Below are 25,587 nucleotides of genomic sequence, written 5' to 3'. Positions count from 1 at the left end.
AAACATAGCACCGGTATCCTAGTCAGGCCTGTGCAGAAACTATGTCTTTTGGAAGAAGCAGATAGCGTATTGGTGAACCACAGCGACTAATTGGAGCATTCATTTCTTATGTGAGATAATTATATTGATGCACGGTGAATTAAACGTGCGAGGTGAGAGCCTAGCGCCGCCTCTTGTGAATTTTTGTGTCGCAATTTTCCTGATCCGTGACGAGCGTAAGATCCTGATCATCACGTTTCAGTTTTGGAAGAAGCAAAGAGCGTAAATTGGTGAACCGTGGAGAGCGATCTCAATTTAAATGGATCCACAGCGAAGAACGACTAAATTGGAGCATTAGTTTCTTATGTGAGATAATTATATTTGATGCACGATGAATTAAACGTGCGAGGTGAGAGCCTAGCGCCGCCTCTTGTGAATTTTTTATGTCGCGATTATCCTGATCCGTGACAAGCGAAAGATCCTGATCATCATATTCAAGTTAGACTGACGTCGACGCAAGACAGAACTCGTTTACAGCAACAAACTTGTTTAAGCGCAAGAAATTGATAAAAACAGTCCTCAGACTTTATACAAGACTATTTGCGGTAACATTGTGCCCTTGAGGTAAATCGGGCACGTTATATTTGAGGACAGTGGACTCTACTCTTGAAGAGTAATAAACATTTCAGCCTTGTTATAGACTATGTCATATTATGTTTATTAGTCAATACTTGAAGAAAGACTATAATGGACTTCAGAATATATGTATTCATTTCAGTATTGAACTGAGACTATTGCTGAAAGATTTTTTTGTTCGAACGATATTCATACGTAATTTCTTACATGTTTTTTCCTAAGAGCAGGAGTTAAATATTTGACCACTACAAATGAGAATAATTTGTCATGATAACATGTTATTTGGTCAATGCATGAGCATACAAATATGTAGTGTCTAGTTCAATTTGAAACTTTAAAGAACCGAATTGTGTTGATATTTGATGCATAGACCCAAAAGAGGATATTTGATATGAAGGGGATAGTTGAACTAAAGTTTTGTATACCGGAAGTAAATTGACAATTTACTCAAGATTGCGAATGATGAGAAAGTTTAATCACAGAAGCACCATTTTCTGAATTTGAAAATCATTTTTTGTGTGTAACCCTGTTGTATTTAGTGGTGGGCTACTGAATTTGCTTGAAAACTCACAAAAAAGGGGGTTTAGTTTCAAGAATCGAGTACTGAAATACACAGTTCTGAGTAGTTAGCAGCTCTAGTGCATAGAGGTACATGTAGAATCATTATGTTTGAGCTGATATATTTCGTATTTTCCTTTGGTAATTCACTAGATAACTCAAAGTGTGTAAGGAATGTCAAGGACTTTAACAATCCTTGTTATTGTTATTTGCTACAGAGTGTCAACAATTGTGTTGAGATTTAGTTAATGTGTACTCTATTAAGGCAACTGATCGTTTTGCCCAATGTTACTTTAATTGACCTGTCGGTATACATTTTTAGACGACAAGTGTTTGTTGTGTATAGGCTATAAATTCACCCTAAAGGCATTTACTGTAATGTACTACATTGTGTAAATGAAATTAATGGAATGTGCTATGCAGAGTTGAGTGTAAATTCTGAATGTTTAGTTGTGTTTTATTAACAGAAAAGTTAGACAATTTGAATGGAAGTTGAAGTTATTTGGATAAATGCTTTGCTGTGGCTACGCATTTAAGGGGCCGGGATGTAAGATTTAGAAAGTTTTCTGTCATGACGTCGGTTCAGATTAACCATAATTTCATTTGGTCGTAAGAGGGCGTTTGTAGTTCGCCAGCCTAAAAGTCACGAAATTTGAAATGTTTTGTGGACAGTGATTCCATCAGTAATCCCCGACAATCGAGACAAGCCCAATGTTGTAAGTACTATAAAGCTGTTATTTGTATAAATCAATCTTTAATTGTTTGTATGAGGCCAAAAATGGCACAAGATATAAATCTAGTTTTCTGTAATTTTAAGATGAAAAGTACGTTAAAATGTTGTCTGTGCATGTAGCACCACATATAGACAAACGTAGGATAACGTGTGTGAATGCACAATTTGTGCATATATCAGTTTGTGTTGAGGATAATCTAGATTTGTGTGTAATGAGTGATGATAATTGACATGAAACAAGAGTATGAATTGTTTTCCTTGGTTATAAAGAATGTCAAGGGTGTAGAAGCAAATAGGAATTTAGTTCAGGAACCAAGTAAAGAGTGTAAGATAGAGGCAGGAAATAAGGCTGGTCGAGGGTTTATTTGTGTATGACGTTAACCTACAAGATAGAGAGGTATGATTTGTAAGGGTTATATTTGTAAACAAAGGTAGAATTTGAGACAGTTCATTAGAATAAGATAAATGAGGCAGTTATACAGTTTGTGTTTGCACAAGTGAGCTTTACTCACATAGTTTATTCTTGAAGGTTTTCTTTACTCAGTTATGCATATTAAGGTCATTTATGGCAAGCTAGTTGTGCGATACAATAGATGTTTGTTTATTCATGTGAATTTGTACACATGCTTATGATTGCTTGTTTGTTTTATTGATATTACAGATGAACTGCATTTTATGCACGTATCTCAACTTGGATGTCGTCGTCCTTTCTTTAAGCCTACTGTTGGGGTCACTTCAGCAGAATTTAACGTCACACGGATACTATTCATGTTCTGGAGAAGCCACAAACCATTCAGGGCCCTGTTTCATAAAACTTCTAATCAATAACAAGTTACAACAGTTATTAGATACTGAAATTGTTGCATTTGATTGGCTGAGATCAAATTCATCATAGAAATTAAGCTTTTGTTATTGATAACATGTATTGTGGAATGGGGCCCAGAGGTGCTCTTTATTCCATCTCTCTCCCGTAACGCCCATCAAGACGTCTGGACTGAGTGAAGACCAAAGTGATTACTACTGGTTATAGGCTATATGGGTCTTAGTAATGGGTCTTAGTGGAGTGAGCCTGTGCAGACTCAAACTTCTCTAGCAATTACTATTAACCAATCGCCTACTAGAACCAAGTGTTCTCTGTATTAAGACCATGGGAATTAGATAATTCAGGAGCCATCGGGTTAATTGAGTGACAAATACTCACCCTGGATTGTGATGTCAAACTCATTATCATACTCTCCCACTGTGCAGGTGTAGATACCAGAGTCTGTCTCTACGATGTTATTGATAACCAGTGTAGTGGTCATGGAGGATTCCTCCTCAACACTCAGATGTCTGCTGCCACCTGGTGAGAAAGAACATACAGTCAAACATGTCACATTCACCACCTTTATCCAAAGGCCATATTCTACAGTGGTAACCTAGATGTATATTGAATCCCTCTTGAAGCGATGTTTGCTTTATATTCTGTCTAAAGTCCACTTGTTTACATTGAAACATTTCTGTTCCGTTCAAGTGAAAAACAGTCATGGTATACAAAAACACATTTTTTTGGTTTTAAATATATATTTCTATATGTATCTAACTTGTTTAACATTGTATTTGACAAAATATTGCAAGCAGGTTGAGTTCTTCTTTTCGTTTAATCTTTTAAGTCATCTTGGTCAATAGAGAAATAGTCAGAGATAAGATTATAGTCAAACTATCTGTTGGTGTAAAGAGATATATCGAAAAGTGAATAAATCTGCATAAATGTGCATAAATTTAACTAAGGTTACCTTGATGACTTATTTTGATTTGTTCTATGCTAAGACCCATAAGGTTTGTTGTGAGTTTCTTAATTCACCAATTATACATTACATGGAGTAGTATAAAAAATAGATCTACTTGAGTATTTATTCTTTCCTCCTTTACTGACGTGTTTACTCACGTCCCCTCTTCTGAGCTTTCCTTCTCTGTCTTTCTTTGGTGTCTTCATGAAATATTATTGAAGTCAATACATCTTTCCTAGATGGGTGTTCTTACTTGCTACCTTTTTTGTTTGTGACGTAAATATTCATGTCCTCTCTCCTTGCCCCTTGGCGCATTTCATGGCGATATGCATAGTTTGACGCATAACAAGAATAAAAACATTACTTGAGAAAGCCCTACAAAATAAAATTTGTTAAACAATTATATTGAATATTTTGCATATATTTGCATAATTTATGCATGAATTAAACACAATTCCCTTTACCTTGATCCATCCTGCTGATGAGTTCTCCGCCGGGATTGACCCAGGTCGGTTGCAGGTTTCCTGATTCACCAATGTAGGTACATGAGAGCCTCATGTTGTCACCCACGCTCGGAGGGTCAAAGGTCACGGTGTTGACAGTGATCTCAAAGTTATTCCCAACTAGAGTATGAATGGAACAAATACATTCAAAATTTTACATAAACATTAACATAAGTTAATAAATGTATAGGAGAGCACATATCTATGAGAGATATATGTGTATAAGGGTCAAAGGTCATGGTTATCTCATTTTCAAGACAGTCCCAACTAGAAATACGAAACTCATATAATAATACATGAAAATGGTAGATATTGACTTATCACTTAGAAATATGTGCAAATCAAAGATGTAAAGTATACACGGATACACCTGGAAACTTTTGTCTAAATCCATGCTGAGACAAAAGGTCTAAAATTTCTAGAATTTGGGGATAACTCACACCCTCTGTGAAACTTGAATATAGAAAAGTATATTTGTTTTTTATATGATGAAATATGTTGATAAATACAAAGTAATACCTTCATACATCAACCAAAGAGAAATAAATTGCAAAGATCTTTATTTACCCAATCATATATTTTGCAATAAAGGGGTATGATGCATGACTTGTTGAGTTTGATACTAACCTCTCGTTTGGCAGTACTCTCCGATGAAATATGTTGCGCAATGGCAACGTCCACCGTAGCAATGTCCATTATTCTGACAAGGGAGGTTGCATGGCTGAGGGACTATATCAAGAGAAAAATAATCAAGAAATATATTTACTTCCATCACACTATTTTTATCCATATGCAATTATTATACGAGGTAGAGGCCGCTGAAAAACACAAGTCATTACTTGTAACAAAATGTTTAATTCATTTGGGGAAAAGAATAGAACATTATCAAGTAAACATTTATTAGCTCAAACTGTTCAGTAAAATTATTTATTGTATACATGATCAAAGGGGTTTCTGTGCCATTCCCTCCCTGGATTTGTCACTGTCAAGATAAAGCAAATGACCATTCATTTCTTTTTAACAAAAGTTCATAATTGTATTTTTTATCTGTTCTAAATAAGGTAAAACAAAGGAGTTTGGGCAGTGAATTAGAAAATTAACTTAAAAACTGATAGAATCGTAAGCCTAACACGTCTAGGAATTTGATGAAGACATGAAGTTACCTTCTTCCAGGCAGATGGCTCCAATATATTCATCAGGACATATGCATATACCTTCCACACAGGTTCCTCCATTAAGACAGGCCGGTATACATTCGTAATCTGTATTGACAAGAAAAAAATACAAGATAAATGAAACCACCAAATATACAAATTACACATGATTTATCAGGAGAATCCACCCTGATGTCAGGTTGGTTGTAATAGAAGCAGAATAAAATTAGAGAAATGAATCGTTGAACGTTTGGGGAAGTCCAGTAAAATGTACAAAGTCATACATTTTTAACGTTGTAATCAATGAAACAGAAATTGGCATTTCTGTGACATATTTTTGAAGCAATTGTCCTATTTGCATTGTACTGGACATTACAGAATTTCCATCTTCCTGCATGTTTATGAAGAAGTGGTACCGCAGTGGTCTTGTAACTGGGAGGTCCTAGGTTTAAAAACAAATCGATGCGCTAGTGTCCTTTGGTAAAGCATTAATACCCATTACCAAGTCCATCAGAGAGGGCTTAAAGCCGTTGGTCCTTACTTACAAGCATACACATGCTTTTTTAGCAGTAAGGGAAAACAAACCATCAAACCAAATAGATCCATTTCATAAAGGGCTCCTGTAAAACTTATGCTCACTAATTACAGCTATAGTGAAAGGACAATCAATGATTTCCTTCAGAGAAACTTTCTAACTTCTTGAAAGAAAAAATAGAAGAGAAATTGTACGATTACTCAGTGGAGGAATATACACACTGCCTTCCTCAGTATAATCTTATTCTTTTAATGCAACCTACAATACAATTGTGATGATTGCTAAATCTTATGTTAAATTTTATTTTACTTTTTATTTCTTTAATTTTTTTATTTTTTGTACATGTACACTTATATGCACCTTCAAATGTCTGAAGACAAATTTTATGTGTACTTTACATGACAATAAATTATCTTGAATGTTGAATTTGGATCTTGAATACTCACATTGTATGGTGATAGTGATAGTCTGTATGGTCATGTCCACCTCACATGTGTAGAGTCCTTCATCTGAGGCTTGGATACCTCTGATATGTAGAGCTGTTGTACTTGGTCCAACGAACTCGGTGAAGACATGGCTAGATGCACCTGAAGTGAACGAATGAACTTATTAGATCTAGGCCCTGTATCATAAAACTTCTTATCGATAACATTTGTGTGTGTATTGGGTTTTCACAGACGTGTATCAATCAGATATGATTATTTACTTATTGGGACCGACTTTTTTTTCGTCACCATCCAAAAGATGTGACTCAGTTTCGAACCTGTGTCCTCGACTAAATCAGTTTGTAACTTCCATTGTTAGCTGGATTACAGGCGCACGCCACAACACCTAGTTGTGGCGATACAATACTTGTTATAAGCTGCTGAAACCCTTAAATTTGATTGGCTACAGATTTGTCATACCGGTAGATCTGTGGCAGACGTTGTTGATAGCAAGTTTTGTGAAACAGGGGCCAGTACATGAGACATATAAAGTGTGTGCTGAGTCAATCATTAGGCTTCCTATGAGTAGGATTATATGCAAGGATAGCACTGCCATGGCCTTTGTCGGTCCATATTACACACATTTACATAGCCTGACTGCTACATAAATCTCATCTACAAGGGAAAGCATTGTCCTGCAATGTTCATCTTTCTCTCCAAAACTCTAATGGTAACTATCTGCAAGTTTGTGTTCATGTCCACAAAGGGTAACAAACGATTTGTCTTTACAGATAAGGTAAGAATATTAATCATTCATGAACATTCCAATAAATAAGAATTTTACAATGAAGCCCAAGAGCACCAATAGCAACATGAAGACATTTGCTGGAAAATGATGTATACAGATACTTAAGTCCCTTCATATACAGTTAACAACTAAATTATTCATACCCTTACCAACTTTTTTTAATTTGTAGGTAGGCATATGTGAAAATCGATTTTTCATAATTTATGTTTCCTAAGAATGTGACATATAAAGGTTACATTTAAAAGTATTCAAGAAACACCCAATATAACCAGTCCATATTTCAGTCTTGAGATAAGAAAAAACAGAAAATTTATAAGGGGTATTAATGATTAAGTAGTTAACTGTATGTCAAAGGTTTAAGACAAGAAAAAAAATATAAATCTAGAAGGGCTGGTTCATCTTACCTGTGGCTAGTGAAGGAACGACGTTTCCATCAGGTCCAATCCAAGCTGGTTGCGGATAGGACAATCTGTCAGAAAGGACTTTACACATAATGGTGATCTCATCGCCTACCAGTGGCCTTCGCTCAAAATCTGTGGTGATTGTTACATTGTACTCCGCAGCAACTGCACCAATGGAAGTGAAATTAATAGAGAAAAGAATTGTTATCAAGGGTTCAAAGAGGTGTACTTATTGTAATGATATAAAGTGATATTGATCAAGTATAGAATTTCATTAAAGTGTACCTATCACCTGAAGACAACATTTGTCTATATCTAGAATGTGTGAAATCAACATTACAACATTTACCTGATATTCTATAGGTAAATAGTCAAAGAGTATTAAAAAAATAAAGGATAACATTAAACATTAACACAGGATGGTGTGAGCCAAATTCTATGCAAGTGTGTACTCATGCATTAACAACTCTGAAGACAAGACGTTTTATTGTGCACTGAGAATGTATTTAAATTGCAATATCTGTATGTAGAAGTAATATTTGAAGCTCATATTTTTAATACAGTATAGCAACATGGGACCCCTAACATTAAGAACAAGACACGTTTTGGTGATTGGAACACTACAAAGCTCTATCGAGGTAGGGTTCGGGAGAAAGTGAAAAACTGTGTTGTTAGTTCTACATTATTTTTATTCCAACTCGTGTGTGTGGACTTTATAATAATGAGTTCATATTTGTCATTTGTTGAGCGAAAGTTAAGAGCTGGTGTACATATTTGGAGGGTGTCATTAAGATATCCAAGTGCCATGTGATTTAGGACTTTGAAGACAATCAAACAGACCCTTAAAGCACCTCTGCACTGGTTTGGCCAGGAGGGATTAGAGAGATTTATAATAGCGTTGTCACTGACAGGTTGTTATCTCATCAACTCAGCTCTCAATCAACATAAGAAAAAGAGGATCATGGGGGACCAACAAGCACCACTTAGGCATTGTTTGCTATATAGAGGGAGCAAGTAGCTACAAGTAGGACAGTGGGGTTTAAAAAGAATGCTTAGTTGTAGGGGTAACCGGCAGTGATGATAATTCTGAGTACTCACTTCTACTTTCACAGAGGTTACCGGTGAATCCTGGTAAGCAATAGCATGTAGCTTGGTCACATGTTCCACCATTTAGACAGAATGGAAGAAAGCAGATCTCTTGGATAACTGTAGGTGAAAGACAAATGAATTTGAACAAATGAATTGTGATTAACAAGTACAATATTAAAAAGTTCCACCATTAAGACAGTAACAAAGAATTAGCTATCCTGAAAAGAACCTTGTTTCAATCAGAGGTTAACAAAAAAAAACTAAGGTATTCCAATAACATTAATAGCATTCATTTATTTATTTTCTTTCTGCTTCATTTATTCATTAATTCACTTAAGTGTTTATTTATTCAATTATTAATTACTTTAAAATGGTTCAGTAAAACAAATCCTTCTCATCATTTTGGATTGAAAATTGTAAATTCTTCTACAAAGGATAACGCAGCATCATAAGATCATTTTCAGGACTACACACCCTCAAGAAAGATTACCGAGAGTAATCCTTTTCAGGACTCTTCAATCCTCCCTATCTCTCACATGGTGCAACCACAATCCTACTGTATAAGATATCAATCTCTTACTTCCAATTTCACAGACGTCTCCTTCATAGCCATAAGGACAAAGACATGTGCCTCCAATACAGCTTCCTCCATTCAAACAAGCAGGATCACAGCTCGGAACTGCAAGGGGAAAATTTAACATGACTCTAAATATCACATGAAACTGAATAAATCGAAAAGAAATAAGACGTGGTATAGACAAAACTTTTTAATATTCAGGGTTCTTTGCATTATCAAAGTCCTAAAAGAACCAAGTTAACATCGCGAATGAGAGAAGAGACATCTGTCAAAAATTGCATAATCTTTATTGATCTAATTACATCTTCCTGCAATTGTAATGCTCAGAACCTATCATTTCAATCGTTTCAATTCAGTCAAACTAGTTGTAAAATCATAAATTGATCGTAAGTACATTAAGCCACGATTAGGATTTGTTAAAATTTATCATAAGTACTCTTCAAAAAAATAATGTTAGCAACATAACAAGCATGGTTCTATATACCATGCATTATGGCCAATGACCTTGGAACTTGTAAGTTTAATCAAGTACAAATTTCATCTAGAAATATTTCAGGTTCTAGCAACACACATGAAAGCTTAATGCATATTAGTATTCATTTTTTCAAACATGTAAGCAGCTCGAAAGTGCGCTGAATAGAGATATCTTAGCATAAACTCTTATATTTACCAATTAATGTGACCTCAAGTGTAGCAGAGAGAGGTCTGGCTCTGCAGGTGTATATTCCTTCATCCGCCTCGGTGGCATCTAAGATGATCAATCTGGTAGCAGACAAAGAGATGTTCTCAGAGTAGACACGACTTGTTCCTACGAAGATACAAAAAGGGTTGGGTGATTATGAAGAGGCTGCTTACAATGATGTTGCTCTCAGAACCAGTATATTTGACTCACTAATTGTTTACTCATTGACCTTGTGCATCTCTTTGATTAGGTAGTTTAGTAAAATATAGTTGCAGAAAATGACGCTTGCAGGACGCTAAAAGTGTAATACTTGATTTTTATGAATTAAAACGTTTAATTCGTTTATATCTGAATGAAAGTTTAGGTAAGCCTTATCGGGACAGTATATGTATTGACCAGCGCCATTCTTTAACAATGTACTACTACCTATATGCGATACAAAATGTGATTTTCAACAATTGTGCCTTTTGCGTTCAGGATGCATCCTTACGTCTTACTACCTTTAATAATGACAGCATAATCCACATTGTGCACTTTTCAACTAATACATATGAGCATAATTAAATACTCTTGTTAAAGCATGAACTTTAATTATCATCAATATGGTCATCAATAATACCATGATCATCATTATCATAATTATCTTCACCGCCATCATAATCATCTAAATATCATCATCACCATCATGATCCAACAGTCTTATCATCACCATTAACATCTCTCCAAATGTGGATGTGTCTGGTACAATCCTTTCATAGTTATTCCTCACCACTATTGCCACAATTACCAGCATAGCCTTCATACGACCAAAGTTATCGACATCTCCATCATCATCATCCCTACAACTATAAATACTTTAAATTCCATCTTCATAATGCTCATCATAATCATGAATATCAACTGGTAATAAAATGGTTTGTTTGATTTTGAATAAAACAAACCATTTTATCACCATCACTTTCAATAAATGTGTCAATGTCCTTGTCATCATCATCATCATAACCATCACCACCACCAACAACGACAGCAACATCCCCACCATGCCATCTTCATCCTCACCTGTTCCGGTTCTAGTTCGAATAGGGCTGCCGTCAGGGTAATACCAAATAGGGAATGCGGATGTGTCTGGTTGAGACATTTCACAGATGAATGTAAGGTCTGATCCTGGGCTTGGTGGTGTGGTGAAATTTGAAGTGATAATCACATTGAACCTCGGACCAGCTGAAATACAATATAGTGTTTAAAACATGCTCAAGTTAATAGGGTTGATATTAAAGGTAAACTTCAATGTAGGTAGCTTAGCCAAATGTAGTGGCGTAAAAAGATGCATCTGGAACGGAAATGGCCAAACAGTAAATAAAACAGGTCGAACATTGACATATTCTTCATGAAATATTTTGTATCATTAAGACTAAACTAAGTATTGAAGATATCTACCAGTCCTTTGTCCTAAAAATATGGTTCTATACAATGGCATCAAATGATTATTTTAAAAAATAATCAATTTGGCATTCCAGACATGTGTTTTTTTGGTGCCACTATATATTATGCTAAGAAACCTCAAACCTACTTCAATTCCTAAATCTCTTGACATTTGCAGCAATTGATTCACTAATCGTGCTAGAGGCAGGGAGTTGTAGAACACGAATGCCAAAGACTAGAGATCCTTAAGCCTTAAGAGCCCCGCAATTCAACATAACATTCCATTTGCAAGAACAAGAAAATGAAATCCACAAAACTGAACAACAATAATCCTTACATGCGACGGTGATGTTAATCTCCTGGAAGCTGGTATCTAGGAGACAGAGATAGACTCCGGAATCCTCTGGTCTGATGTCAGTGAAGACTAGACGAACCGTGTTATCACTCGTTGCCTCAGTGAATGTCCTCGAAAGGGCATCTTCACAAGGGAAGAATGTGAAATAGAAAGTTATAAAGCATCCATAGCTACAAAACTTTTCAGGTTTCAACTTTAGTTTCATTCACAATGAAAAGTACATTCTTTCAATGAAAAATAATATATGACAAAAGGCAAAAAGAGTATCCAAAGACACAAATCAATATTCCATTTCTTAATAGAAGACGAGTCTGATGAATTTTGAGGGACAAACAATGAAATCTAGTAGAAAGCTAAGCTTGTATGTTATAGAGTCACTCACACAAATGGGTAGAAAAAAAAAATTAAATAAACACCCCATAATTTAAAATTTACATTTAAAAAATTTCAGCATTTCACTACAAGAATACACCTTAAGATCTCTTCCTGTACACTGCTGTTTATTTTCAAATGCAGAGCTTCTTGACCAAATGATAAATTCAACAAATGCCATACATATATGTAAACGGTCCTTATCCAAAGTTGGGAAACAAATTGTGAAATATATTATAACTGCAAGGAATGATACTACACCGACTACTCAGTGGACTGGATTGGATTGTATAGTATAGTGTTACAGCACAAAATAATAATAATAATAATAATAATTACACTTATAGGGCACTTCATACAGGTGTTTCTAAGCGCACAGGTGGTGCTGTCTAACTCAGTATAATTATTCAACATGTTCAATAGCTTAAAAGCAATAAAATATAATAAAATACTACTAATACAATAGAATTCAGTTGAAAGGAATTAACTACTTGTGTGCGCCTCCAGTTTTCCAGAACTGATTAAAAAGGTGGGTTTTGAGAAGGGTTTAGAATGATTCAATGAGGCATTTTGAATATGGGGTAGGAGTTTGTTCCAGAGGGCGGAGGCAATCAATGAAAAGACACGGTCACCAAAACGTAAAGTTTACCATGCAAGAACAGGAGAGGGGGCAATTATACTTACTTCTTTGTTGGATGGAATAGCCCTCAGGATGAAGCCACACGGGAGTGGTATGACCACCTTGAACCTGACAGAGAAAGCTGACATCACTGCCGATGGGTATCTCACCAGAAGGTCTTGGTAGGGTCGTGATGTTGTATTCAACTACCACTGGAGAATTCAAGATGTTGGGGATTAGAATGAATATCATTCATACCAAAATATGCAAGATTTATGGATACCGTTAGCTGGTTTGTTTATGAAATGTAATACATTTTAATTACCTTCATGCTATAGTTTGCAGGTCTTCTGGGTGTCCCAGTTAGTCAGGAACAGGGACCATTACGGTTACAGTGATTTAGTTTGCTTTCCTCTTCCCCGGCAGCCAACTGATGCACTCAGAGGACCTCCAGGAAGATTGTGCATTTATAATTGACATTCTCTTAATGTTTGTTTACTTATATTTACATTGTTATATTTTTTTGTGAATTGTCGAATAAATATTAAATAAATATATATATAGAAGCCATAGCACTGAACATGTAATAGCTGGATACTGCTTTGATATCAATGTATCACAGAAGTGTAAACTAACAACTAAAATGTGTGACTATGCTGAACCAGACATTGGTAGCTGACATCACTACCTATAATGGGTATCTCACTGGTAGGTCTTGGTAGGGTTGTAATTGTATTGTCAACTATCACTGCAGTGTACATGTCAATAAGATGAAACATCAAGTATGAAGCATGCAGAAAGTAATGCAAGTTTCATGGATTAAAACAAATCATGTCACATCAATGGACTTGTTATATACCAATCATGAAAACAACTCAAAATTAAGATTTGCAGCTGTAATCATTAAAGAATACACTGTCGTGTATGTGACTTCTGATTCTTTAATAACAGTTAAAACTTTAATTTAAAATATCTCATAGAATGATTTCCACAATTATCTTTAACAAAATATTTCCAGCCATGATTTTACAAAACAGTCATGGCTAAAGGTGCCAAATATATTTCTTTCAATTAGTGCTGTAGCTGAACCGCCGAACCGAACAGAAGTTCGCCGAACATGGCACTTCCGAACCAAACCGAACCGAACGCAAAGGCCTGGTTCGGATGTTCGGCAGAAAAATGCTAACATTTTCGCAAGCTAATAAACTTGTCATTTTGTACCTAATTTTCATGTCGTGATTGCTCATTTTATATTTACTTTTTTCCCATTTTCCACCTTTGTAATTTATGCCTTTGTGATTTATGCCTATCCAATGGTGGACGCGACTTTACTGGCGCCATTTAAATCCCAAATCCTGACCACGCTATGTCGCGATCGCAAGCTATAAACAAGAATACATGTGCGTGATCAAAACAAGTTCAGCTCAAATCCATATAACAAAAACAATCAATATTTTAAATATTTACAATATCAGACATATTTTACAATATAAATAATGAAATAAATATATATTATAGTATGGTATTTATCTATTCAGGAAAAATAGGGATTTTATATTTTTCCTATTAAAAATAAGAACTTATAAGAAACAGTTGACGAGCCTGAATTGCTATTCAAGATGGCAGCTTTCATGACTCTAAACATTAGACAACCGTCTCGGAAAATCGCCCTGTGCCGACCGCCATGGCTAGTATAGTGGTGCTTGCTATTATTTTACCGAACCCCGAACTGAACCAAGTTCGGGTGAAAAGTTGCCGAACTCTGCCGAACCGAACCGAACCGAACACGAACATAGTGTCTGACTTACAGCACTACTTTAAATACAATACATGAGCAATGGCATTTAAGAACATAACAATATTTGTATTGTTTTTATCCTAATGCAGATAGTACTAGCTCTAGATAGTCATAGCATGGCTCGTTTGCCTCTGCCTATTTGCAATACAATGAATAACCACAAAATTATCGTGCCATTGGTATTCAATGTACTTAATAAAACCCATACACACATAACCCATTAACTACTGAATTCTCTGGTCACCATAGGATTAATACAAGGAACACCAGGTTCCAGTATGCAATGGCTTAACAAAAGCATGGTAAGACTTACCTGGTTCTTCGCATCTTGGTCCCCTAAATCCAATAGGACACTGACACTGTCCTCCCTCACAGAGGCCTCCATTAAGACAGGGTTCCAGTAAACAATCAGGTACTAAACAAAATACAAGAAGCAGAAACATGATAAATAATTAAGGGCAATAATTATGGAGATAATGAGCATAATGAAGATGGCGATTATGATGATGACGAAACACTCTTCTCCCTCACAAGAGCGTCCTTTAAAGCAGTGTTCCAGTAAACAATCAGGTAGTAAACAAAATATAAGAGGGCAGAAACATGATTACTAAGAAATGGCAATAAATGTGGTGATAATAAGCATAATGAAAATGGCGATTGTGTTGATGATGATTAATGAGATGCTAACACTCCTCCCTCACAAGAGCCACCATTGAGACAGGGTTCCAGGAGACAATCTGGAACTGAACAGAACATGAAAGACTCCTAACAGTACTTAAGTAACCATAATCAATTGCTGAAGCCTCAAACGACTGGATCCACTAGCTTTTCCCCAGCTATGCCTTAGACTAACACTGGAGATAATAAAGACCAATAATAAAAATAGCTACATTTATATTGCACACATATCCATCCCAGCAGATGCTGAAGGCACCAACAAAGTACAGTATAGCAGTACTACCCTAGCTTTAGCACAGATGCCTTAAGGGGCTTAAGACATACAATGAATAAATTCTTACCAGGTACCTATTAACTAAACCTGGGTGGAGAGAGGCAAATGTAGTGGCAAATACTGCCTTTGCTTGGTGACCTAGTAGTTGCTCTGGCAACATTTACTCTAGACTATATAAGGAAGAAGGTTGCAACTGGGTGTTTATTTAATAAAGGATTAAAGTTGGGGTTAGGTATCATGTTTGGTTGAGGGTTGAAATTAGGTATTCATTCAGTTTTGGAAAGTGGCCCATTGCAATTTTCCTCAGAGCATGTATCCTAGAACTCTTATCTCACCAGTAATGTAGAGAGTGTAAGGGGCTGATTGCAAGCCAACATTACAGAAGTAGCTGCCTTCATCGGTGGCCTGGACATTATTGATGACAAGACGCATGGTGTTAGATGAGACTTGATCAACATATATCCGATCAGAAACACCTGCAAAGAAAAATAAAAGAAACATATCAGCCATGAATATTAACCACTTGACTGCTATTGGCTTAAAACGCGTTCATACCCCTTGTGCTACTGTCCACTGTACACAAAAAAAGCCGGATTTTTTTTGGAAGAGCGCCATCTACTGTTCAAGACCTGTATAGCATCAATGCAGTGCTAATTACACAGTAGGGCTTGCACTTGTGCAAAAACAAAATGAAATCACACCTGTATTATAACCAAAGGAACAACAAGAGGATTAAAGATGGACCATACAAAAATGAAAGAGATTAATGGTATGCTGAATCAAACAAGTTCATGATTATTTTGTGTTTATTTTATTTAAAATCTGACTTACCGGGTTGCTGTGGTAAGACCTGCTGTCCATTAGGACCAGTCCAGACAGGATAGTTGAGGAGGTTTGAAGCTATAACCTCACACATGATAGATATATTCACACCATCATAGACGATGCCTTCGTAGTCAGGGGTAATGATGATCTCAAACACCGGGTCCACATTACCTACAAGAAAGCATTCAAGAATTTCATGATGGTACCTGAAGTTGTAAATAACCTTAACGGAATTTTAAAAAACATCACACATAAAACATTATTTCAACAGGCTGAAAGCAATACGATATATCACCTAATATAAAATTATACAGTCAAAGGAGAAAAAGTGTGTTTAATGTCTATTGAGTCTATGGCATACACAAAAATCTATGTTGAGTATTATCAATTTCCCTTAAAATGCGATTCACATTTACGATTTGCATTTCAAGAATCTTTTCCTCCCTAAATCTAATTTTAGAAGAAAAAAGGGTACATGGAAATATCCTGCTATCTGAACAAATTCCTAAAACTACATCTAATGAATTATTATTAGGCCTATACAAAAAGAGATGTTGTATTGCCCTTTGCGACCGAACTACAAATCTTGAAATCTACGTTGTTGTTTTTGTTAACATATTTTAGAGAAAAAATGCATTAATAACTGAGAAATATTAGCCCAAAGGAAAAAGAAAAAAATTTGACCAATAGACACATGTTTTGACACCTAAAGGGCATTACAGGATCTTTATTTTCGGCCTTATGATACTAAGGGAACCACTTACTTTCTGTTTCACATAATTCTCCAGTAAACTCAGGAGGACACAAGCAGTTGCCATCCAGACACTGCCCACCATTCAGGCACTCACCCGGACATCCAGCTGTGTAAGTAAAAATCATACAAAAAGAATTCTTCATAACAAATTGTGTTTCACACATGTGCTATTGAAGGAGGCCAACAACACCGAATGCAAGATCATAAACAGTGGTCAGATGAGACTTTAAATCTTCATCTGTAAACACAATTCGTCGCTGTTTTCACGAAGTGACGGTAGTGAAAAAAAATTGCATTCACTTTGCGTGACGATTTTCCTCACTACCGTCACTTCGTGAAAACAAGGACGAATTGCTGAGGTAAACATTATGTTAAATAATGTTCCTGATATCAAGAGGAGACCTTGAAGGGTCTCCTAAATATTATTACGGCCCTGTAAAGTAGCATAATAGAAATACAAGGACATGTAGTTGAAGAGCCAAGAAGGTTGAACTATGTTGCTGTGCAATTCAAGTCGTTTCTGTCACCTTCAAATTCGGTGCAAGTGTCACTCATTTATCTTCTTCCTGTAGGCCTACTTATTAAAGTTGAGAGAGAGAGAGAGAGAATATAAATGAGTGATCCAAATTGATTGATTTGATTTGATTTCATTTATTAATTTCTGTTTGCGTAATAGAGTTTGGGAGAAAACCCACTGAGTTACTGCGAGGTGGATGATTGGCGAGAAAGTAGACCAGAGGGGTGTTTCACAAAGATCCTAAGTCAACCTTAACTCTAAGTTGGACTTAAAAATTATGGAGACCCACTTTTTATAAATTCCACATAAAGAACATAAAATCTCTGTGATAATAGAAAATATGAATGATTTGAATCAACATTTTATGCCTTATAAAATAACTTTTAGAAAAAAAATTCATACATGCTAACGGCTTTCCATAATTCCAACTTAGAGATAAGCTCAACTTAGGATCTTTGTGAAAGAGAGCCTGGTTAAACGACAATAGGATGACAACAAGTCATATTAGAAGAAAATACAGTCAAACCTGTCTAAAGCGACCGCCCAAGGCAAGGGAAACACAAACAGTGGTCTTTATAGACAGGTTCCTTTACTACATGTTTCAACGAGAAACCATTTTCCAGGGTAACACAAAAATTGGTCTTTATAGACAGGTTCCTTTACTACATGTTTCAATGAGAAACCATTTTCAAAGGAAACAAAAAAGTGGTCTTTGCAGCCAGGTGGTCTTTGTAGACAGGTTCGACTGTAGTAACTTACAGCTTGATGGTGGGAGCCGTTGCTCAGGTCTTATACAGTCTGTGTTAGGCAAGCTAGCACAGAGCTCCAACATGTTCCTTGTCACTCCCATGCCGTAGACCGTCAACATTCGACTGACAAACGGCTGACAGTGGTTCTGAGCGATCTCACATACATCTGAGCACATGACATTGGCAGCATCGCATGGTTGGTAGAACAGGTAGCACAGGGCAAAGGTGGCGTTAGCCGAGCATTCTGGGAATTTGTAAATGAAATAATATAGAACATACTAGAAAATGCCACTGAAATTTAGGTAGCAAGTTAAATACTCTTAAATACAAAAAACCACCAATATTATTATTATTATGCAAGCTGGTTCTGCTATTTTTACTGTTTTCACAGTATTATAATTAAAGTATGATATGTCATATCGACAATTCCAACTACTTTAGAGTTCACATTTCATGATCTATGATGACAATATTTAATAGAGTTTTTGCTGATGCTTACAATGATGTGTGTAATATTCTAATTCATTAAAAAAAAAAGTAATAAAAGAAAAGTTATGTCTATTTTGTAAGCCCTTTCAATTGATGTACAAACTCATTATTTTGCTTAAGTAGCAATACATTTTGTTTGTAAATCGCTAACTTTCATATCTTGTTATCATGTCAGAATGTATGTACATGTATAATGTGATTTGTATGTTGGATTTCTTTGTAAACCTGTAAAAAGGATAAAAACAAACCACAATAAAATGAATATATCAAATCGAATCAAATATAATATAATACATTTTGGTTAACTGTGTTATCTTATCTTATCTTATCTTATCTTACTGTGCTATATTATCTTCAAAAATAAATGAATAAAATCAAATTAAGGTATTTTCCAAGTTTACTCAGAATTTAAAGTCACAACCTTGTAAATAAGGTATTTTACCTTCAAAAGGAAATTAATCTCTTCAAATCAATTCGTTTAGTGATGATTCCAAGTCACAATCTTACCATCATAATACAGAGTTAGTGAGGAGGTAATAAGATGTGCTATCTCTGCATCCCGGGCAAAGGCGTTAGGAAATGAGGCGTATCGATACGGCAGAATACCGCAGATATCAGACTGGATCAGAGTACAGGAGCTCAGATTGGGCGTCGGTGGGGGCGGGGATACTGTAGGTGGGGCTGTTGTGATGAGTAAGAGGGGCGTGGTGGCACCTGTCAGAGGTGCAATGGTTGACACTGTGGAAGTAAACATATTTTAAAATCAATGTAACAGGGTGTAAGTCATATTTACTTGCTATAAGTTTCTTCTTGTAGGGAATACGCAAATGTGTGTTGAAAATCATTTTCTTGTTTCAATAATGACATGTTTGCTTTTTATTCTAATATCGTTTCCTTTATGAACATATTTGCTATCCATTTGTGACTTGCACAAGGCAAAAACTTTTGATTTTGACCATGAAACTCATGTTTCAATTATTACATCTTCTTTAGAATTCTAAAGAAGAGATTTGGAGCAAACGTTGGATAACCTCATTTGAAAGTCATTATTTTTAAACGGTTCTTGAATGCTGACAATCTAATTTGTCGAATGTCAACAAGTGATCAAGATTCTTTCTTTTCTACCATGCCCAACGTGCACAAAGTTCCCATGAAAAAGTGATAATGCACGTCTAAGATGCACATATAAGGATCTCTGGCGTAAAATGAAAAATGAAAATCGCGATGATATGCCAAATAAAGTGTCAAATGGGAAGGACAATGATGGGCGCACTGTGACGTGCTTTATATTGCTTTGGTGAACTTATGTGATGTCATTCAATAATGGAGCCTCTGTAACTGCGCGACACTGCTTTATTGAATGACATTACATAAGTTCACCAAAGCAATATAATGTGCATCTCAGACTGGATTTGTTGCTTATTTCATAGCTTTATATTCATACTAGCCAAACCCATTTTATAAACAAAAAAAAATCATATTTTGAAGCTTGTGCTCTAATTAAATACACTGCACTCGGTTAAGTTACAGTGAGTTGAATAATTAACTTTGAAACGCCTCACTCACTTTCCAATTGTGACTTAATATGGATGCAGTGCATATTCAACTTAGGCCTAAAACAAAAAATGTTGTATCGCCCTTTAGGTGCCAAAACATAGGTCGGTCGGTCAGAAATCTTTTTTACATTTTTTTTTCTTCTCCCTTTGTTGGCTGATATTTCTCAGTTTTGAAAGCTTTAATACATATTTTTTCATTGACTAAACTTTTTTTCTTCTAAAAACCAATAAAAAAAAAAAAATGTAAAAGCCGACCGTAGAATTCAATTGAGTCGGTCGCAAAGGGCAATACAACGTCTTTTTTTAAACGCCTTATGCACTTGCAAACATGAATTATTTGAACACCATACCGTACTAACCTCCATTTGTGATGTTAAGGGTGATATTGACTTGGTTGAAGATTCCTCCGAACCCACAAGTATAGATTCCTTGGGAGCTTGGCTCCATGTCCAGGATAGTAAGCCTCACACCTTGGTTGAAGAGTTCCTCCACAAACACAGAGTAACCTGACCCTAGGTCACCACGTACTTCAAAGACAAGAAGAAGAAAAAATCTTAATAATTATACATTTATAGAGCGCAGAAACTATCCAACATTAAGTACATGTATATATTCTACTGCGTTACAAGAGATCCTAATATGCTTAAATTTACAGTTAATTGAAAAGATGGGCTTTAAATTCCGATTTAATGATATTTAAGAAGCAACAGAAGGGCATTTACTCAAGTTGCTTTAATAGAAAAATGTAGTAGGATTAAAAGAAGTGAAATGCGTAATTGTTGAATATAATAACTTTACCACATACAGTTAGAACCACATCATTAGGATCAGAAGCTGGCAAATAAGTCATGTACTATCTCAACTAGGCTTAATATTACCTAAGTTTTCATTCATTTATGTCAATAAAGAACTTGTAATTCAACACAAATCACTTACTGTCAAGTCTTTTGCGTTTTGAACGTGTCTTTTCGTGCCACTACACTTTGCTAAGAACAGTGGAATAATATATGTTAACAACTAGAAATGACTTTGGACTTGATGAACTTCCTCAAAAGTCTTTGCACTGTCTTTGCAACGATTTTATGACAGATAGCTGTTACTTCTGCCTGCACACCGTAACCCTAAGGCTTAAACAAGATTTATTTTGTATAACATGGCATATGGATCGGTTTATTCTCAAAGATCCTTTAGGACATACCTGCTGACACCACAGGTACGACGGTCCCATCAGGACCATACCAGATAGGTGAAGCTGATGGATTGGCATCATAGATACAGGTGAATGAGACTGTAGTGTCCCTCTCAATGACTGTCTGACCAGGAATGATGATTACTGTGTGTGAAAGATGGTGATAAAATATCCACAATAATATTCTTGTCTCGTATAAAGTCATAGAAGGTCGTCTACATGGAAAGAAGAGGAGGGGAAGACGTCGTAAAAGCTTTCTAGATTATTTAATTGCAGAATGTGGAGCAACAGGGTACGGAATGCTGAAACACATGGCTCAAGACCGAGATACTTGGAGAGACACTTGATGTAGAATTCTGTTTGGGTCACTGAACCTGTCATACTGACTGATCACTATTGATGATGATAAAGTGTACTACATTTCTACACCATCCACCAGGCTTCAGAAATTATATCCCTGGCTCTGGCCCTGGCACTTGAGTTTGAGTTTATTGGTTTCACATTTTACATGCAGATACAATACAGATAACAAAATATATATAAAAGACATGTTTCATGATTTTAAAAAAATGATTATAGTAATTGACAAATTAATCAGACAACAAAGTTAAATATCATCAAACTTGTTTTCAGGACAAAGAGCATTTCAAGGCATCAGATACCTATACGTTACACCTTGGTCAAGAGTGGCAAATGGAGGTATATGTTATTGCCAGAGGACTTTAGTACCATTGCCGGAAGCTTATCTACTATACAAAAACACAACTACACATTATATTTAATGTAATTTATGCATGTATAACATAAGCATGAAACGCATCTGCAGATGATCCCATAGACCCCAAACTTAGATCTAAGAACAGACAGTAAACTACAATTGAACAAACACTGCTCAAATCAGCACCACACTACTGTGATGCTCTTATATAAAAATTAAAATTTATAATAATGGAAGCCGTTTATATAAGACAAGCATTATATTTAAAGACATCACTATCACATAGATGACAACTCAATGTAAGCAATGTTCCTACTCACATGATACTTCACAAGAAGGTCCGCCAAAGCCTTGAGCGCATTCACAGATCCTGTTCACACAAGTACCTCCATTGCTGCAGGGCGTGAAGCATGCTGAAAACAAACAATATATGAGTACATAAATATGTTTGCCAATATCTCATGCCAAGCAGGAGGGCCTTAAAGCCTATCTGCACTAATTTGGCCAGTAGGAATTAGACCTCCTTGCCTGGTCACTGACAGGTGGTTATCTCATATCAGCTCTCAATTAACATAAGAAAAGGGGACCAACGAGTACCGCTTAGGCATTGTTTGCTATATAGAGGGAGCAAGTAGCTACAAGTAGAGCAGTCTCGCTTTAACACAATATTTTTGGTCAAATTTCCAAACTTTTCATTTTTTAAATGATGTTAGACCTGATATGGGTTGCATAGATGTATCAAAAAACCAGAAAATACTTTGGAATGAGTTTTTCTTAGTTGTACATCCATTGTCCTCACACCCATTCATGCCCTCCAGCTGGGCTCAAAACTATGTGTGTTATTAATGATATATATGTTTCATACAATATTTCAAACCCAATGTGAAGACACAAAACAGATTATCGACTTGATCAACTCTACTGGTACAAAATTATCTTTAATGGCTAGCATACTACACTTGCAAACTAACAAGTTGACCAAATGCCTAGAGGTGGTTCCTGTATTAGGTCTAAGGGAATTAGATAATTAAGTAGTCAACAGGTTAAATTGACCATAACTGCAAGGAAGGACACGCAAATCATTTGATACTCCAGATTTGAGAACTATGCTATTCCCTGCACTATGAAACAAAAAGTGGAAGACATATTCTAACTAAAAACATATTGTGATAGCTATGCGTGTGAATTATCAAGCAAAAATCAATGGAAAAGGGGTGAGTTGTGACGACTTACTTTCAAATTCACACCTTATTCCTTCAAATCCTTGCTGACATACGCAACGTCCCTGGTAGCAAACGCCTTCATTTAGGCAGGATGGGAAACAGACTGTTAAAGACAAACAAAACATATATATTATGTAATTCCTATAATGAAAATTATACATTGATCTAAAACACATTCCAAAGATGAAATATTCTTCATGATAATGAGATATCAAGTGCTGTTTTTCCTAAAAATGCACTTTCTTAATGCAACGTATCTGCTTGAGTGTTTGCTCTTTGTCATAATTATGTGTCTGCTTCACATTAAAAATCTCTCCTTTTGAAAAATGTAAGTGTCAGATTTCATTATTCATCAAGACTAACCATATCTCTCTTTTGATGTATCATTAAAGCATTTACATTTGTATCTCAATCTGTTCCGATGATATCAAGGGATAGGACTAGGAAGGGGCGAACTAAAGGTGTTCCAATGTCTACTCATCCCAATATCCACACAAAGTTGTCAACCCACATACAAACCCATTTCCACATAAAGTCCCTGCCTAGTTCAGCTCCTGTTCTGAGGCAAATCAAGACATGATGTGGGTCCCGTTGCATAAAAATTAACACTAATGGTAACTTTGCCATCAATACTAACTACCATGGCAACATCACTCCACAGCCAATCAATTCAAGGTTCCCATGGAAGTTACCTTTAATGGCAAAGTTACCTTCGATGCTAAGTTTTAAGCAACAGGGCCAAGATGGGCCATACTTCCTGCTAATACACATACCTGGTATCTCACAAGCAAAACCAACATAGCCATCAGGGCAGACACAGAGTCCATTCACACAGCTTCCTCCATTCAAACAGTCCTGTAGGCAGCTCATCTCCGGCTCTGCGTGGTGAACACAATATATGTACTGTATTACATCCCATACATACAGAGGGATAACATTTTAAAGGTGACCAATTGTGCAATGGTCCTAGATTCAAAGCCAAGAAAAGGAGAAAATTCTTGATGCATTCTTTTTTTTAATTATGATCAACTGCTATTTTCTCTGTGAATAAAAATAACCAGGTTATCTGAATGAATGAGTAAAAAGAACATTTTACAAGACATACTGCCCATGTAAATACCAGAGAGATGAATCTTTCTAAGTCATATATTTGCCACTGCTACTAATCATTCCAAGCATTATTCTTAATCATATTCTTAATTGTGAATATATGTACATTGTTTATGGTTCCTGAGAACTTGGTCCATGTTATACAGTAGGCTTGCGGGTGCACAATGTGAGAGAGAGAGAGAGGGGATTGAGGAGTCCTGAAAAGAACTCTCGGTAATTTTTCTTGGGGGTGTGTAGTCCTGTGTGTTGGTCCATGTTAATGAAATGACCTATAATTTATATGAATAATGAAGTAATCAAATCAAATATAATTACAATTGACATATTGAATGTGAATAGTGCTTACCTCCCATCTCACAGTAGTCACCATGATAACCTTCAGGGCATACGCACTGACCTAGGACACAGGTACCACCACTAGCACAAGGTATCAGGCATTCTGAGGGGTAGAACAATTACAAGGTTTGAGTTTAACATTTATCTTCCTTGTTATCATACCTTTTATAGTTCCTGCACAAAATGTTTTCTGGCAAGAATTTCAATTTCTTATCAAAAACTCCTTATCAGTGTGCACATTGAATGAATTCTATTACAAGCACCTCAATGAACTCCTGCGAATATTTTGTTCTTCTAAGTTTTGCGTTTCAATACATAGGATGAATGAAACAGGTAGTACAGCCCGTTTCTGTGCAATTCAAGTTCAAGTTTAAGTTTCAAGTTCAAGTTTCAAGTTAAAGTTTGAAGTTCAAGTTTACCCTGTTACACATTTCACAAAATAGAATTCACATAATTGACAAAATTAGAACATAATATGAAACTATATAATCAATTCTTTGTAAAGACGTCAACATTAATTGTATTGAATAGTAGGTTATACAGGTTAAATGTGAGGAACCTGTTAAAAAGCTCAGCTTGTAGACTATAGGTTCCACTAAATGAAACTAAAATTTAATTGAAGTGGTTGCAATGGTAAATGACGTAACAATAATAATAGGTGGACAAGAAGGCCTTAGCATAAGATTATATACAAAGTGAAACAAGCAAAAATTAAACTAATTTGTTACCAAAGAAATGTCACATTAGTCACTTT

The 25,587-nt window shown here is 35.8% G+C and overlaps 1 protein-coding gene across 1 annotated transcript in view; it reads right to left on the bottom strand.

The window, feature by feature from the left end:
• The window catches only part of LOC583085, a 300,967-nt gene that overhangs the window by 153,468 nt on the left and 121,912 nt on the right, over positions 1-25,587 (bottom strand). Inside the window, exons 44-67 of the mRNA XM_030978601.1 lie at positions 24,844-24,936; positions 24,161-24,265; positions 23,398-23,490; positions 22,485-22,577; positions 21,456-21,590; positions 20,617-20,784; positions 19,209-19,439; positions 18,223-18,456; positions 16,957-17,052; positions 16,199-16,363; positions 15,703-15,843; positions 14,729-14,830; positions 12,683-12,829; positions 11,609-11,749; positions 10,909-11,070; positions 9,838-9,975; positions 9,171-9,269; positions 8,600-8,707; positions 7,505-7,666; positions 6,314-6,454; positions 5,342-5,440; positions 4,806-4,907; positions 4,140-4,298; positions 3,108-3,248 (exon numbers count right to left, since the gene is read on the bottom strand). Coding sequence (XP_030834461.1) covers positions 3,108-3,248; positions 4,140-4,298; positions 4,806-4,907; positions 5,342-5,440; positions 6,314-6,454; positions 7,505-7,666; positions 8,600-8,707; positions 9,171-9,269; positions 9,838-9,975; positions 10,909-11,070; positions 11,609-11,749; positions 12,683-12,829; positions 14,729-14,830; positions 15,703-15,843; positions 16,199-16,363; positions 16,957-17,052; positions 18,223-18,456; positions 19,209-19,439; positions 20,617-20,784; positions 21,456-21,590; positions 22,485-22,577; positions 23,398-23,490; positions 24,161-24,265; positions 24,844-24,936 — 3,255 coding nt within the window. The remainder of the gene's footprint in view (positions 1-3,107; positions 3,249-4,139; positions 4,299-4,805; positions 4,908-5,341; positions 5,441-6,313; positions 6,455-7,504; positions 7,667-8,599; positions 8,708-9,170; positions 9,270-9,837; positions 9,976-10,908; positions 11,071-11,608; positions 11,750-12,682; positions 12,830-14,728; positions 14,831-15,702; positions 15,844-16,198; positions 16,364-16,956; positions 17,053-18,222; positions 18,457-19,208; positions 19,440-20,616; positions 20,785-21,455; positions 21,591-22,484; positions 22,578-23,397; positions 23,491-24,160; positions 24,266-24,843; positions 24,937-25,587) is intronic.

The sequence above is a fragment of the Strongylocentrotus purpuratus genome, unplaced genomic scaffold (assembly GCF_000002235.5).
Source record: "Strongylocentrotus purpuratus isolate Spur 01 unplaced genomic scaffold, Spur_5.0 spur5_scaffold_1, whole genome shotgun sequence".
In the NCBI taxonomy this organism is placed as follows: Eukaryota; Metazoa; Echinodermata; class Echinoidea; order Camarodonta; family Strongylocentrotidae; genus Strongylocentrotus; species Strongylocentrotus purpuratus.
The sequence above is the reverse complement of the archived record's forward strand: the minus strand, read 5'-3'. Positions and strand labels throughout refer to the sequence as shown.